This window comes from Leiobunum rupestre, chromosome 3 (assembly GCF_980474605.1).
Source record: "Leiobunum rupestre chromosome 3, qqLeiRupe1.1.hap1, whole genome shotgun sequence".
Lineage (NCBI taxonomy): Eukaryota > Metazoa > Arthropoda > Arachnida > Opiliones > Sclerosomatidae > Leiobunum > Leiobunum rupestre.
The window spans coordinates 69802709-69820384 of NC_143386.1; the positions used below are offsets into that span (position 1 = coordinate 69802709).

Consider the following 17676-nt stretch of genomic DNA (forward strand, 5'->3'; position numbering starts at 1 on the left):
TCTGCTTTCCGAGTATGACACCAAATTTGGGCACGGGCACTCCCTTACTAAAAAATTCTATAAATATTCTATAAAATCTTATAGAGCCTTATGTAAGGTCTAGGTTTTTCTATAAAACTATAGACTTTTCTATAAAAATTATATTGAAAATAAAATATTTTTAAATCATAATTTCTATACAAATTATATAGAATTGTTTCTATGGAATTTCTACAGATTTTCTACATAAATTATATATCTTATATATTAACTTTCTATAGAATAAAAATAACTGAAGAAGTTATAAATACATACATTTTCTATATAAATTATGTAGAAAGCACTAATAGTTCTATAGAAGAAACATTTGGTATTATTTTATTGACAGTTAATTTTTCTATAGAAATAATTCTGTTATTTTTGAGACAATCCATATTCCTTCTATAGAAAAAAAATATTTTCTATTAAAAATACCAAGAATTTCTGTAGAAAAGCAATATATTTTCTATAGAAAAGCTATTGATAATCTTAGTTTTATATAAAATCATAATGTTTTATCTATAGAAAATATATAGAACATTCTTGAGAATATATTTTATGTTCATAGAAAATTGACCCAAATTTCTATATAATTTATGTAGATAATTCAATTTTCATTTATATAGAATTTCTCTAGAAAAATTTTGTAAGGGCTATACTGGCTCCCTCTTCTCATTACTCCTCATAAATTATAATTTAATTTTCATTTTATATTATGTTTGTTATTTGATTTTATAATTTATTTATTTATTGAACAGCTTTTTTATTTTGGGTGAAATCAAATTTGTTTCAATTGGTATTTTGAATAACATCAAAGTGAAGTATCGTTTTTCTAGTGTACGCGCTCGACTACTCTCGTCCGTCTGGATGAATGAAACCAGACACCAAAATTATCCTTCTGTCGTGTCCAATTTCCCCTCAATTACCCGCGAAGAATGCTTTTCAAATTTCCATATTGTAGATTGATTTCAATTGCTCATTTGAAAATTATAGGGTGAAATTGTAAAATAATTTTTATTCTTACATTGATTCAAAAATATTTGGTTCAATTAGGTCACATAATCTCAGATGATTTCTTGTAGGTAATTCGACTGAGTAAGGTTATATCCCTACGAAGAATAAACTTCTTTCTACTTGTTGAGACGATATTTGGCGCTCCCAGTCCCCCTCACGTTTTAACAGTAAACTCTTTTCCCCGAAAACGAATCAGAACAGGCCGCTAACTCATTGACTCTTTCGATTCGATTTGAAGCGCACATCGATGACGTTTTTCCGTCCACCTCATGCCGGTTAAATTCAGGTTAACGAAGTGGTATTTAACAGGTGGCAAATAATGGTAAATAACGTCATGGTATAAAATGGGAAAGTGATAATATATTTCCATGAATTATATACAGATTTTAAATTTTAAACCTACGTTTATGGATAAAGAACGTTTAATATTTAGAACAGACTTGAAGACTATATGAAAATAAAGATATGGATCTTCTACAGTTGATATATTCCTTTTTTGAATGATTTTCTTGATTTCCCATATTATTATACAATATAAAACAATATTTACCATTATTTATAACTATTTACCATTATTTACCACTATTTTCCATTATTCACCACTATTTACCATTATTTACCACTTATTACCACTATTTACCATTATTTACCGCTATTTTCCCCTTTTTACCACTATTTACCATTATTTACCAATTATTACCATTATTTACCACTATTTACCACTATTTACCATTATTTACCATTACTTACCATTATTTACCACTATTTACCATTATTTAGCAGTGGTATGAACAATATTCTAAAAAAGTTGTAATTTTGGTAAAATTAGTCCCAACTAGAGATACGAATCGGTAATTTACCCTGGTAATTTACGCGGTAAATTACCCTGGTAACAGTAATTTACAATTTCCTCAGGTAAATTACGAAAATGGTAATTACCCTGGTAATTACCAGGGTAATTTACTGTGGTAAATTTTGAAATATGTTTGTTATGGAATGCACTGTTCGAAACTCGGGTCTACCAGTCAAACTGATCTGAATCAGCGTTTTGCAACGTTTTGTAGGGTAATATCAAATGTAAATAACTAAATTGCTTAAAAGTTAAAACTAAAATAGTTTTTGGTTAATAAACTGTTAGGCTGTTACCATGCGGTAATTAACTTAATAAAGATATAAATTTATATGCAGGGTAATTACAAACATTGTTAAAATTTTACTTTAATACGCAACACCGTTACGAAAATAGATCATAAAAATTTTATCAACTTTTGATCACATAATTACCTGATTCAATTTTGATCCACGGTTGATATAACATTTTGTATCCAGATTTGATCACAAATTGAACAGATCAAACAAGGGATGAAATAGTAATTAAGCACTGAGTAAATGAGGGTTTAACCTCTTCCCTAAATTATGTGCATCGAGTACTGCCATTAATAGTGCAAAATCTGTAATCGATTGCGTAATCATTTTTTTACAATCAAAGCTACGGGCTCGTACACCGATCACGGATAGTGGTCAACCCCTCGTAAGTAAAGACAATTGAAGTACGCATTGAAATTTATATGACGTACTATCATCTCAAGTAGGTAGGGCTAAAGTAAAAATCAAGGGTTGTTAATACCTTGTCAGAACTGTTTCACCTGCGTGAAATAATAAATATGAACTATGATAGAGCTATTAGAATAGCGGTAATTGTTAAGCGTAGCATAAGCTGAGCCTCTGAGGGGTTTATAAAGTAGAAGGCTGGGAATATTAAAGAAAGCAAGCGATGGCTTGGTTTTCGAATTTTTCAGTTTCAAACAATTTTTTATTGATTCGCAATTGAATATTTGTCACGGATATAGAGTTAGATTTACAACTCAACTTTCGCTAGTTTGATCAATTTAGGAATCAATATTGATCCAATATTTATATAACTTTCAAAATTATATCAAATAAGCCAAAATAAAGATAAATTATTAATTGCATAAATACTTGAATTCATTTCATTATCAAACAACTAAATAAAGGTCTAAAGATATTGCAAAAATGAACAACGAAAGAAATAGTAGGTGGATTTCGTGGTTTCTTTTAAAAAATGGCAAATTTTTTATAAGGTATGATCCAACAAGGACGACATATTGGAATTGGAGTTAAAAATCGCCAAAAACGGTTTATTAAATTTAAGTTTCCGTGAATAAACAATCTTGCTCAGTATTGATTGCAGGGCCGGACTTGATTGCAGGGTATTTACTCTTATCCCTGGAACTACGCTATGCCTGAATTTCCCTGATTCAGAGTAGAAGTCTGAGCTCTACGGTTATATTACTAAGTAAAAGCTCTTAACAATCGTCGACTAAATATGCGATAATTATGCAACATTGCGATTTAAGGCTGCGTCCGTAAACTGCCAGGCAGAAATTTTGGTAATTTTAAAACAAAATCTTCTACCTAGGAATTTCTCCAATATAAATTACGATTGATATTATAGATTTATGCCTTCGAATACAGTAATTACGGTCACTGGAGGGCCCCTTCCAAGGATGGGCCCCTAGGCCACGGCCTAGGTTGGAAATACGGCACTGATTGATTGGATCCTAAAATATTTCATTACGTCTGGACATGATTTGATCCAATCTTTATCCAATCTCTTAAGTGAAATCTTGTGTTTGGTTGTCCGTTACTTTGTCTGCCATGATAATTGGTTTTTTTTCGAATAACTAAATACATGTCAAAAGTCATGTTAATATTTTCATGGAAAAACATTAATACGTAAAATTAGTAGTCATAGATTGAAACACATCGTCAACTAGATTTCTATAAAAAAGGAGTTCATATTTAAAAAAAATTATTTATTACACTATGAACAATTTAAAATACATAATTCTATGTACATATCAATTACAATTTTTGACCACTTCTGCCGTGATTTTTCATTTGATTCGATAAATATTGTTCAATTAAACATTTAATTAAACCGCTTTCAAAGTAGCTCAAAAGAAATAAACCCGTGATTTGGACAATTGGTGTATTCTTTTCTTACCACCATCCTCCACCATGTCCACCGCCGAATCCGCCTCCATGTCCGCCACCGAATCCTCCTCCGTGTCCACCACCGAATCCTCCTCCGTGTCCACCACCGAATCCGCCTCCGTGTCCGCCACCCAATCCTCCTCCGAGACCACCTCCGCCGCCGATGGCAATAGCATGGTATCCGACGGAAACGACCGGTTTGTATCCAACGGAAACTACTGGTTTGTAGCTGACGGAGTGGACTGGCTTGTAGGAGATTTGTTTGACGGGTTTGTAGGAGATGGTCTTGATGGGTTTCTTGATGATGATGGCTCCTCCTCCGTGTCCACCGCCGCCGAAACCTCCGTGTCCTCCACCACCATATCCTCCACCTCCGTGTCCACCACCACCGAATCCTCCGCCTCCGTGACCACCCAAGTCTCCTCCACCTCCAAAGATGCCGCAGACGGCACTACCCAATAACAGCGTCAGTGTTACCAGAGCCAGCTTTCATTGGGGAAAATATATTGTTAGAGACAAGTGTATGGTTGTTGCTGGTTCTATCCCCGGTGATAACTCATAAACATAGTCATTTGTAGTCATTGAACCAAGTAATAGAACCCATAGTTATTTGATATGTGCTCATCCCTTACGAAAATCACTTAAAATTTTAAATCTTGATCGAGATTGGATCAAGTCACATGTAGAAATGACCATATATTTTTAGATCAAATAGTCTAGATCAAGATGGCAACTCAAAAACACTGCTGGCTACTTAAACTAGGTTCTAAGGTCTATTATGATAGTGGCTTAAGTCAAAGAACTCGTAGACGTGGTCGGTTGCTACGTGGTCGTAAAACCTCTAAATCTACTTAACTGTCTTCAGTGAACCCAAAGAGCTCTTAATAACGCTTAAGATTTGTTGTGGAACACTAAGCCCCCTTAAATGTGTTCTTCAAACACTTAAGCCCCGCAAAATTGTTGTCATGGTACCCTTAAATGCGCTTACATTTTGGCTATAGAACCCGTTTACTTTCTTACATCTGACCGTGGAAATTTGTTAGTAGACGTTAACCAAGAAAATTCTATCTCTCATCATCGATCTCCACGAGGAGCACATTATTCCGCATTTTACCGACCCTGCTAAGCGAGATCATAGAAACAATTCACTTGGGCTGGAAGTGCCAGTGTAATCCTTGGCGGTTCGCGGAATGAAATCGAGCCGTCTTGGGCAAACTTACCACGGTCTTCATGACTGAAGCGGGTAGATGGTACTTAGTGGCCTCGTAAGCTGAGAAGCGAGATTGGTTGTTTATCCCCGGAGCTGAAGGAGAGCCGAAAGTGGACTGATGATGTTTCCATCTCGATCGCCACTTTATATACAATTGCCGGCAGCCTGGGCCGAAAGGGGGAAATCTTAGCCACCGAACGCTTGCTTGGAGACACCCTCGCGCGGGGGGAAGTTAGTTTATATTTAATATTCAAAGGTATGATTACCCATCACCCCTTTGGGGAAAGAAAATACCGCTAAAAGTAACTCGTCGGGGAAGGCAAATCTGATTATTGTTACAAATACGTCCCCCCCCCCCCCCTCCTTGGTGGTCGGTGGAGGAAGTTCGACGGTATTCTAAGTTTGGCCGGGATTTCAAAACCCTGTTCCCTCGCTAGAGAAAGTGGACTAAAAGCGCCTCATAATTGTATGTATGTGTTTTTTTTTGCATGATATTATTTCACGTGCTTCTTCCGCTTCTGGGGTATTCGTCGTCTTTAGAAAGTTATTGTTGTGGCCTCCCCCGGGATTAGTCTTGATTTCACGCCTGGCTGCGGCTATCCGAGAAATTCAAACCATTTGGGTACGGACGGTACACCTGACTGGCTGATCTCAATCCTTATTTTAATTTGTTTTTCATTTTATTTTATTCAACACATTTCGTATTTTGGAGTATCATTTCAAATCGTTTGTTTTTCTTGGTATTTTGGGTAATATAAAAGTATAGTATCATTTCAAATCGTTTGTTTTTCTTGATATTTTGGGTAATATAAAAGTATAGTATCATTTCAAATCGTTTGTTTTTCTTGTTATTTTGGGTTATATAAAAGTATAGTATCATTTCAAATCGTTTGTTTTTCTTGATATTTTGGGTAATATAAAAGTATAGTATCATTTCAAATCGTTTGTTTTTCTTGTTATTTGGGTTATATAAAAGTATAGTATCATTTCAAATCGTTTGTTTTTCTTGATATTTTGGGTAATATAAAAGTATAGTATCATTTCAAATCGTTTGTTTTTCTTGATATTTTGGGTAATATAAAAGTATAGTATCATTTCAAATCGTTTGTTTTTCTTGATATTTTGGGTTATATAAAAGTATAGTATCATTTCAAATCGTTTGTTTTTCTTGATATTTTGGGTAATATAAAAGTATAGTATCATTTCAAATCGTTTGTTTTTCTTGTTATTTTGGGTTATATAAAAGTATAGTATCATTTCAAATCGTTTGTTTTTCTTGATATTTTGGGTAATATAAAAGTATAGTATCATTTCAAATCGTTTGTTTTTCTTGATATTTTGGGTTATATAAAAGTATAGTATCATTTCAAATCGTTTGTTTTTCTTGATATTTTGGGTAATATAAAAGTATAGTATCATTTCAAATCGTTTGTTTTTCTTGTTATTTTGGGTTATATAAAAGTATAGTATCATTTCAAATCGTTTGTTTTTCTTGATATTTTGGGTAATTTCAAATGATAGTTACATTTCATATCATTTATAATTTGAATAATAGTAAAATGTAGTACCATTTCATAAATTTTTAAGAGTAAAATGTGTTCTTTTTATATCATTTGTTGAAAGCATTTTCTAAGATATATGATCATATATCAAATCAGTAATTGCTTTTTGTTGTGTAGTATCATATATTTATACATTGGTGTAGCGCCAAATGTGTCTTAATATTTAGTTTACGATTAAATGGTAGTGACTTAAAAAGGTTAGAATTCTCAATAAAATTTTATTAGAAATCCAAAGATCCAAAATCAAAATGTAGAATTTCGTTTCTTGTTATTTTCACTCGGATCAAAGTGTAGTTTCTTTTTCGTTTCATATAAAAAAATATCTATCAGCATTTTAATTAAGATCTCATAGCGTAGTGTCGTTTTCATTTTGTATTCCATTTAATTTATTTATCGCCATTTGGACTGTTAAAGGAAAAGTCCAGGTTGGGTAAAACTTGGATTTATTTGAAAGATAATGTTTAAATATACTCAAAAATATCAGTCATAAAATTGTATCTTTTTTTAATGACGATAAATTAATTTTTAAACGAGCCAAATTTACCCGCCATGCGATCTGCCATTTTGTTTCGAGGTGACGTTTTAGGACTTAAATCACGCGCTGTTCGAGCTATAACAGCGTTCTGTTCCCTGCGCGCGCTTGCTCCGCGTGCGGTCTGCGAAGGGAAGGCGAAAGAAAATGGCAGCTCGCTTGGCGGGTAAATTTGGCTCGTTTAAAAATTAATTTCTCGTCATTAAAAAAAGATACAATTTTACGACTGATATTTTTGAGTATATTTAAACATGATCTTTCAAATAGACCCAAGTTTTACCCAAACATGGACTTTTCCTTTAAGCGTTTTAAACCATAAATAGTTAGACAGGCTATGCAGAGTATGGTTTTAGTTTCGCGTTAAAAATTATTTATTTATAGCTATCAAAAAGTATTATCTTTTTGGATTTTACATAAGGTTTAAGTGTATTGTAGTCTTTGTTTGATTGCTGCCATTACCCCTCACTATGTCCGACATTCTCATTCTCTTAGCGGTGATTGTAGGAAGTGATTTTGTAAAATTCCTCCCATTGTCTTATAATCATTCATACAGGTTCGAGTGCTTTTGTGTCTAAATATCAGGGCTAAAATCTATTCATTTATCGATTAAATTTTTAAGTGGAACGTTTATGTACAAAGAAATACCGATACATCAATGCTGTGTTAATGTTCCATTTATAAAAGGCTTCAAGCTTAGGAAATATAACGCCAATGGTCAACTAAATGTGTGAAGAATTAGCAGACGATGACGGCGATCCTTGTGACCAAAATGGAAACTACGAACGAAGCCTATAATGTTATATTTTGAAAAATACAGTATTCAAAGTAGAAAATCGACCTTCTTGTTGAACATTAACAAATACTAATTAATTGGTACTTTCCCTGCGGTGACTGAATATAAATTAAAAGGTTCTTTCCCTGATCTGACTAGAAACGAATTAAATGGTACTTTCCTGCTGTAACTAGATACGAATTAAATGGTACTTTCCTGCTGTAACTAGATACGAATTAAATGGTACTTTCCTGCTGTAACTAGATACGAATTAAATGGTACTTTTCTGCTGTAACTAGATACGAATTAAATGGTACTTTCCTGCTGTAACTAGATAGGAATTAAATGGTACTTTCCTGCTGTAACTAGATACGAATTAAATGGTACTTTCCTGCTGTAACTAGATACGAATTAAATGGTACTTTCCTGCTGTAACTAGATACGAATTAAATGGTACTTTCCTGCTGTAACTAGATACGAATTAAATGGTACTTTCCTGCTGTAACTAGATACGAATTAAATGGTACTTTCCTGCTGTAACTAGATACGAATTAAATGGTACTTTCCTGCTGTAACTAGATACGAATTAAATGGTACTTTCCTGCTGTAACTAGATACGAATTAAATGGTACTTTCCTGCTGTAAGTTTGTAACGAATTAAATGGTACTTTCCTGCTGTAAGTTTGTAACGAATTAAATGGTACTTTCCTGCTGTAAGTTTGTAACGAATTAAATGGTACTTTCCTGCTGTAAGTTTGTAACGAATTAAATGGTACTTTCCTGCTGTAAGTTTGTAACGAATTAAATGGTACTTTCCTGCTGTAAGTTTGTAACTACATACGAATTAAAAGGTACTTTTCCTGCTGTAACTTAATACGAATTAAATGGTAATTTTCCTGCTGTGACCAGATGCAAAGAAAATATACTGTCACCTATAGTGTAGTATCACCTCATAGCTTTGGCCATGGCCGCCATTTTAGGCGCGTTCTTTTCTCTATAGGAAAGAGCATGGGTGACATTGCGTGATGTAGCACTGATACTACTCTATTAATAACCACAATAGTCGTGGTTTGAACAAAATGTCAACATTTTCCAGGGATGCCGAGAACCAGTAGAACCTATCCAGTTTGGTTTAATCCACTAAAAAATCCACAAAAAAATCCAACTTAAAAAAACACCACTACATGAGGTGAAAAATTAATGAAAATTATAAAATTAAAATAATACTAGTAAAAACAAAACAAATATAAGAATTAATGATTAAAAACCATTTATTAGGGATTTCTTCGCCCTAATATTAGGAATCTGGAAAAAATTATTACTGTTAAGCGTGTTTAGCAGTCCTTCAAGCAGACGACATTAAGATAGAGTGCTCAGTCAAGGTTGGACATAAGGCACTAGTCACGGCATTTGACTACTAAAATAAATGCTCTGACTATTATAATTAATCGCAATCTGGGAAAATTTACCTAAATATTCATAAATTCATCATTCATCAATCCCATTTTATTTAATAAAAATAACTTCATGTAACTCAAGTGATAATAAACTCCTATTTTAATTCTGACGGGTAAAGCAAAATGTTGGTTTTCCGTCTTTTTTTATACCCCCCTTTTTACCCCCACTAGTCAGGGGCTACTAAAATAAATTAAGATATTAGGCTCACTAGTCAGGCTGACTACTAAATAAATTAAGATATTAGGCTCACTAGTCAGGCTGACTACTAAATAAATTACCCTTATGTCTAGCCCTGCCCCCAGCAGATAAGGACTAGTCATATTGACATTAGAAGTACACTACTTCGCGTAGTCAAACGGCTAAACAACTTGACTTTAAAAAAAATCCGTGTAAATACAATAAAATCTGGTTTAAACTAATAAAATCAGAGACCGTCTATTGAGAAGGACGAGAATCTTAATGTCCAAAGGTTTTATAAAAAAAAAATGCAGACGACAGAAGCAGTGCTTTCACTTTGAGGGATTTTCCGACCTAAAAGCGATTTCATTTTGGAAGAGAGAGAAAAAGGGAAAATCCATGGATTTTTAGAAAAATAAGGATTTTGGGAATTTTCCAAAATTTCGCCCGAAATATTTTGGTCTAGTACTTCAAATACCGGGCCTCGACCTTTATTGGAACCCACGAATGAAATGAACTGGGATTCGGAATCCCAGGCGGAGGCGCACTAGCACTTGCTCGCCGAGCGCACCATTCTGCCAGTGTCAGTGTGTCACAGATTTTAAAATATTTTTAAGAAAAAAGTTTTTCTTTATAAAAATTATAAATATTATTGTTTTAGTTTCAAAAAATATTTAAGTGTTAGACAAAATGTTATTTCACTTTGTGAAAGGGATAAAAAGGGATTTATTAGAACCGACAGAGGGGAAAATGAGATTGTCAAAGTGGAAGCACTGCGCCAGAAAGAAAATCATCCGATATAAAATGTAAACAAATAAAATGGCCGCTTTCTCATAAAAATGTAACATTGACGGTATTCTGCTGTAACTAAACATTTATTATAGTTCGTGCTAGTTTTTAAAATTTTAAATGGGGAAAATTAAGATCTGCGCATTTGGAAATTTGCAAAAATGATTCTGGAAGTATAAAAATAAAGATACCCTTCCAAAAACCGAAAACAAACTTAGCAAAATTCAGGGATTGGGGTGGCGAAATGTGGAAGACTTGATGATATCACGGTTAATAGCATGTGGTTTCTTTTCGCTTGTTCCGGGATTTCGGAGTAGGGTCATTTTACCGAGGGGCAGGTCACTTCCATTTTGGGTGGGTGCGTCTTAATCATAGTAAAATGAGTAAATCAAGGTGATCAAGATAAAGAAATCTAATCAAGATTAAGAAATCTAATCAAGATTAAGAAATCTAATCAAGATTAAAAAATCTAATCAAGATTAAAAAATCTAATCAAGATTAAAAAATCTAATCAAGATTGAAAATTCTAATCAAGATTAAAAAATCTAATCAAGATTAAAGAATCGAATCAAGATTATTAAATCTAATCTCGATTTAATAACTGTAATCACGATTTAAACGAGATTTAATTATTCTAATCATGATCTAATCATTTTAATCACGATTTAATCATTTTAATCACGGTTTAATCATTTTATTCACGATTTTATCAATATAATCGATCGAATCGAGATTTTATCGAGCGCGGTAAATACGAAATAATAGTTCTAATCACATATTAAATCATTCTAATCTGCACGATCTAATCATTATTAAATCAGATTTAAACATTCCTATTATTGATTAAACGTGATTTAATCAACATAATCGTGATTACATTTAATTTAATCAAAATAATCAGGATTAAATCTGATTTAATCTTTCGAGTGGTGCATCGTTAATCAAGGAAGTGACCTGCCCCTCGCATTTTACTTCGATTCTGTGGTGGAGAATAGTTTGAGTCGGAGTAAAATCGTTTTTCCAAAATAGCTGCCTATGCTCTTTTCAATAGATAATTTCTGACTAACAGACGACAAAATCCGATTTACTCCTTTGCACCTCCTTTTCAGAAAGAGTAAAAAGAGAAGCCCTAATAAGAATTGGACATAAGGATATTTATTTTAGTAGTCAGCCTGACTAGTGAGCCTCCTATTTTAATTTATTTTAGTAGTCACTGACTAGTGGGGGTAAAAATGGGGGTATTAAAACAAGAAGGACAGTCAACATTTTTACGATTACTACGATGAGCGTGACATTGAAAATAGGTTAAAAAACGCAATGTTAAGTTTAAAGAACCACCTATGGACTGCACTCGTTTTGAAATTTTTAATATTCGGCGTTATAGTCGCGAGCCAGATTTCCCGCACGGTACTGACGAGTCCCAAATGGGACGAAACCGGTCTACCGTTGGAATTTCTGGCTATTTTATTTAATTTAATTTAATTTTTCACTCGAAGATCTATTTGGTCCGAGTTTCACGTCATTTTGTTTGCTCGAAGACCTATCGGTACGAACTATTAGTAAGTTTTTAAATTTCTTCAAATTTGTTTAGGGTTATCTTTATTATCCCTTTTCATAATGGACTTATCTACTTATTCGCCAATTTTATCATCCTTTACATTGAAAATAGAACATTCCGAATTTTTAATTCTACTACTAAGCCTTTGCAGGGTTGCCACGGTACCTGGAAAACGTGGAATTCCTGAAAAAGTCGGGGAATTTGAATATGGGTATAAAAATCACGGAAAAGTCAGGGAATTTAATTTCGGTTGCAAATAGGAAACTATTACTAAAATATAGGTTTAAAAATACAAAATCTTGGCACAAAAGAAAACAGGGAAAACCTGGAAAAGTCGGGGAATTTGATTGTGAAAAAACGTTGGCAACCCTGCTTTGGGAAATTATACCGGAATGCGCGAAAAATGTGCGCAGAAATGAATCTTACTAGATAAACGGTCTCTGATAAAATCCAATCTATCCGGATTTTGGCCAACCCTGACATTTTCGCTCGTTTTAAGTCATTTGTTTATCACAATTTTGAATGCGATGAACGGTAAATATTGTTTCCTATTTCAACTCAGAAAGCATTTGATCTTTATTAGATTTCACGGTGTTTGCTTGCGATGGTAATTGTTTCCTTGCTTGGCTACTCCCGGCTGGATGAATAAAACCAAACATTCAAATTAGCCGTGTATTATGTCCAATTTGTTCCCCAATTACCCGCGAAGAATGGTAAATAAATTTCCATATTGTAAATTTATTCCAATTGCTTATCTAAAAACTAAGGAACGGGGTAAAATTCTAAAATAATTTACATTCTCAAAGTGTTTTCAAATATTGGTTTGATTACCTAATGTGAAATTTGTTTCTAATTTTAATGCCTACGCCATATTAAGGGGGAAGACTACAGTGGCCATTGTCTACTTTCGCGCTATTTCAAACTGAATTCCTTTATTTTTTTATTTTAACTTATAAAATTAATATTTAAGTGTAGAACAGCCTCTTGTTTAGTGACTAAAATAATTTTGACAATTTATTAATTAAGTTATTACTTTTTAATTTGGACCCCCGGAGCTAAACAAGTTGAGCAAGCGCCCAATAAACCCTTTAGTTAGGACCTTATATCTCGTTAATTATTAATATTATAATTATCAAAATTATTTTAAGCACTAGAGGAAGGTTCAGCCTAATAAGTAAAATATAATCCAATTATGTAATTGTTAAAACAGAAACGTTCAGCTAATCAGCTTGAACGAAAAAGAGGATTTTACTGTATTCTTCCCCCTTAAGGCTGGCAAATAAAATTTTTGCATTTTTTCATCTCTAAGCTTAGCTTGTCAAATAAAGTATCGAGCCTTCAATAGTGCTAATTAGTCGAGCGATCGAACACAGACGTCATACCAGCAATGTTTTTATCGATACTTTATTCATTGAAACATTCATACGTAGAGAGTTATTAATTAATATTTTGTTCTGTACAATAAAGATTTCGTTTCAAATTTAACTTTTTAAAATTTAAGCTTCTCCTTCAAAGTATAAAATCTTTACGGGTAAGCTTTTAAACGCATTTTTCCACATCCAAATTTAAAATTGAATTGATCTGCCCAATAATTACATTGTAGGTTTAACTAAATCCAAGGTAATTTTGGTTTAGGAATGACTATCGTTCATATCTCGGCTCTGTCAGGTAAACGTATTTCAATAATGTTTCTTAAAATGTAAAGAATTAAACTATTCAATTGATAAAAACCAAAAGTGATTTTTATTTACAATGAAAATTTCTACTTATTGCTTTTAAAAATATTCTTCGCATTAAAATGAAATGAGGAAATTTTTAATGGCGCTACATATCACTTGGGTGCTTTGGCATTCTTATTTCATAACGGCACGTGACGCCTGCTCCGTGGCACGCATAGGTCAACGCCAAGAGCTGGGCTTGAGCTCGTCTCACTGAGTTCGTATAAGAGCTTACGGTTGGTCTCGGGCTCACCTCGGTCTCACCAATTATTGGCCGGGTCTGGGGCTCGAGCTCGCAATCTAAATTTTCCCGCCGATGTGAGGTCTCAAGCTTAGTAGATTTAAAACCTACAAACCGTCTCGGGCTCGGACTCACTGTAGTTCTAAATATACGGGCAGTCTCGTGCTCGCGCTCACTATATTTACAAATCGACGGGTGGTCTCGGGCTCAGGCTCGGGCTCGCAACAACTACAATTCGATATGTGATCTCGGGCTCAGGCTCAATATAGTTACTTACAAATGAAATGGTGGCCTCGAGCTCGGTCTCACTATTTTTTAAAACTACTAAAGGCTCAAGCTCGAGCTCTATGTTTGATCGCGCAATTTATTGATCAAATAGCCCAATTAGTGTTTTCGAGCTCCACTCCCGCATCACTGGCACCCCTGGAAGACAGTCGGAGGTGGTCAGGCAGCCCTGAGCTTGGAAATCCAGACGGCGCTAGCTTCTAACGTTTGTTTTTGCCAAAATAAATTTCGAACGTGGGCTTAGGGCTAAACAATATCGCGAATTCGAAAGATGTCAAGCTCATCCTCAGATACGAAGTCAGTATTCAAATCGGTCTCGGGCTCGGGCTCACCTCAGATATGAAATCTACCAAACTCAGTCTCGAGCTCGGGCTCTTAGTACGTTAATTTTTAATACGGGCTCGGGCTCGAGCTCCAAGTAAAGTGAATTATGAAATGGGTTCAAGCTCGAGCGCAAAGTAATTTGTATTTTAACATGGGCTCAAGCTCAGGCTCACTATTTACAACATGCGATCCACATACCTCAGCTCGGGCTCGGTTTTAACGTGAAAACTTATCGGTCTCATCTCAGGCTCACAATATTTATTTAAAATACCTGAGCTCGGTCTCAAATTGAGCTCGGGCTCACCCCCCGTTGACCTAACTGGCACGTGTTCATTGGATCTTGCCACCAAGGGTGCGTCGCGCTCCGTTATAAAAATCCTTCTTATAACACCCATTTTATACGAAATATAGTCAGTTTTGCAAAAGTGTTTGCGAGGAGGCATTCCATATAAGTAACAACCTTGTTTTGCAACCGCCAGATGGAGGCCCAAGTGGATTATGGAGAGAGGCCATTCCGTGAATTTCATTCTGGAAAAGATGTTTATGCTTTTGTACCTAATTATCTTAAAGGGCATAGTGATTCTAAAGTTGTTCGTAATAAACACAATGGTTCGAAAAGAATTGGATTTTTTGTGGTAAAATTACTCTAAGTGTACTGTGCACTAGTTACGTTAAAAACAGGGTGAATAAGAATGAACTTGGCTGGTAAAATTAACAATTGTTGTTCGTGAGGACGATTTTGAATAAAAACCCCCTCTTGTAAAAGGGGTTATTGCAAAAATTGCACAATATTTAACTTCAATATGCAAGATTTTATTAACAAATCAGGGCAGCTGTGTGAACTCACAAGTGAGTGTCGTCTGCTAATTTATCTGCTATGATATTTCGTTTGTTTTGGAAAATACGAAGCGGATGACGTGTCAAAGACCGCATTTATAACTTCACGAAAAAAATTACTTCACTGACTATTTCTCGTCCTCGCTAGCTGGACCAACTAAAACACACCAGTCACTAAACACTAAAGAAAAGGAGAACATTTACAAAAAAAACTATCATTTATTACACTAGAAACATTTTAAAATACATAATGGTCTGTACATAACATTTACAATTTTTGGCCACGTCGGCCGTGTTTTTAAGTTAATTCATATTTATTTTTTCGGGCCTTTTTTCGATAAATCTCACTTAATTAAATATTTAATTAAGCCGTTTTAATAGTGGCTCAAAGAGAATAAACCGTTTTTGGGACGTTTGGTGTGGTTTTCTTACCACCATCCACCTCCGTGTCCACCACCGAATCCACCTCCGTGTCCACCACCGAATCCACCTCCGTGTCCACCGCCGTATCCTCCTCCGAGTCCACCTCCGTGTCCACCGCCGAATCCTCCTCCGAAACCACCACCACCGCCGCCACCGCCGCCGATAGCGATAGCTTGGTATCCGACGGAAACGACTGGTTTGTATCCAACGGAAACTACTGGTTTGTAGCTGACAGAGTGGACTGGCTTGTAGGAGATTTGTTTGACTGGTTTGTAGGAGATGGTCTTGATGGGTTTCTTGATGATGACGGCTCCTCCTCCGTGTCCACCGCCGCCGAATCCACCACCTCCGAAACCTCCGTGTCCTCCCCCGCCATATCCTCCACCTCCGTGTCCTCCACCACCGAATCCTCCACCTCCGTGACCACCAAAGTCTCCGCCACCTCCGAAGATGCCGCAGACGGCACTACCCAACAACACCGTCAGTGTTACCAGAGCCAACTGTCATTAAGGAAAGGATATTATTAGAGACACTTGTATGGTTGTTGCTTGTTCTACCACTGCGTGAACATTTTTATTCATTTGAACTTATTCAAGGAGTACCTAGTTCGCTGATATGTGGTGATAGAATCCCTTAAACCACAGAAATGTCTTTATGGAACCCAATGGACCCTTAATCACTCCTACATTTGGGTGTAAAACCGTAGCCACATTTCTATGTGGACATGAAACTTCTAAACCAGTTTAAATTTGGTCTTCGAAACCTTAGAACCCTTAAGCCTGTTTATCTTTAGGATCGTAAAGCCGTTGACGCTCCTAAGCTCACTTAGATGTGGTCCTCGAAAAACGGGCAGCCCAGCCTAAACGTAGTCATGGAACCCTTAAGCTCGTTTACATTTTGGCTACAGAACCTATTTATTATCTTATATTTCATTATAGAAACCGTAAACCAGCTTGTATGGATAGCAACCGCTTCCATTTGGCTATAATCAGCCAGCTAATACCATCTTAAGCCCGAGTCATCTAGCGACATTTCAAGCTTCTGAGAATTTGTTCGTAGATATCAAAATAGTTTGACTCCACGAGGACCACATAAATCCGCATTATACCGACCATACGAATTGGAATCACGGAATAATCTTCGGCAGGCAACGCTAGCGTAATCCTTGGCTGTTCATAAGCAAACTTACCACGGTCTTCATGACTGAAGCGGGTAGATGGTACTAAATGTCTTCGTAAGCTGAGAAGCGAGATTGGTTGTTTATCCCCGGAGCTGAAGGAGAGCCGAAAGTGGACTGATGATGTTTCCATCTCGAGCGCCTCTTTATATACAATTCCCGGCAGCCTGGTCCGAAAGGGGGAAATCTTAGCCACTGAACGCGTGCTTCGAGACACCCTCGCGCGGGGGGCATCCAAACGTCCCAAGGGGAAGTTATCGAGTTAGTTTATATTTAATATTCAAACGTATGATTACCCATCACCCCCTGCGGGAAGAAGAAAAACTAGCTAGAAGTAATACGTGGGGGTAGGTAAATTTTTATTGTTGTTACAAACACGGCCCCCCTGGCGGTCGCTGGAGGAAGTTCGCCGTTAATCTAAGATCAGCCGGGATCTCAAAACACTGTTTCCTCGCTAGAGAAAGTGGACTAAAAAGCGTCTCGTTATTGTTCGCTATGAGCGGCTTGTTTTTAAGCCACTTTGCGTGATATTAACTGACCTGGATTAATACGAGTATTGTATT

General features: G+C 35.5%; 2 protein-coding genes across 2 annotated transcripts; both read right to left on the reverse strand.

Annotated features, from left to right (window-relative positions):
* Window positions 1–4056: 4056 nt before the first annotated feature.
* Window positions 4057–5358, reverse strand: LOC149954483 (uncharacterized). Its single transcript, XM_090170349.1, has 2 exons — window positions 5271–5358; window positions 4057–4536 (listed from the first exon to the last, which is right to left on the reverse strand). The coding sequence occupies exons 1-2, from the start codon at window positions 5280–5282 to the stop codon at window positions 4057–4059; spliced, it is 492 nt and encodes a 163-aa protein (XP_090026475.1). The 5' UTR covers window positions 5283–5358.
* A 10583-nt stretch (window positions 5359–15941) lies between these two features.
* LOC149954484 (uncharacterized) lies at window positions 15942–17137 on the reverse strand. Its single transcript, XM_090169922.1, has 2 exons — window positions 17126–17137; window positions 15942–16436 (listed from the first exon to the last, which is right to left on the reverse strand). The coding sequence occupies exons 1-2, from the start codon at window positions 17135–17137 to the stop codon at window positions 15942–15944; spliced, it is 507 nt and encodes a 168-aa protein (XP_090026048.1).
* Window positions 17138–17676: the final 539 nt, after the last annotated feature.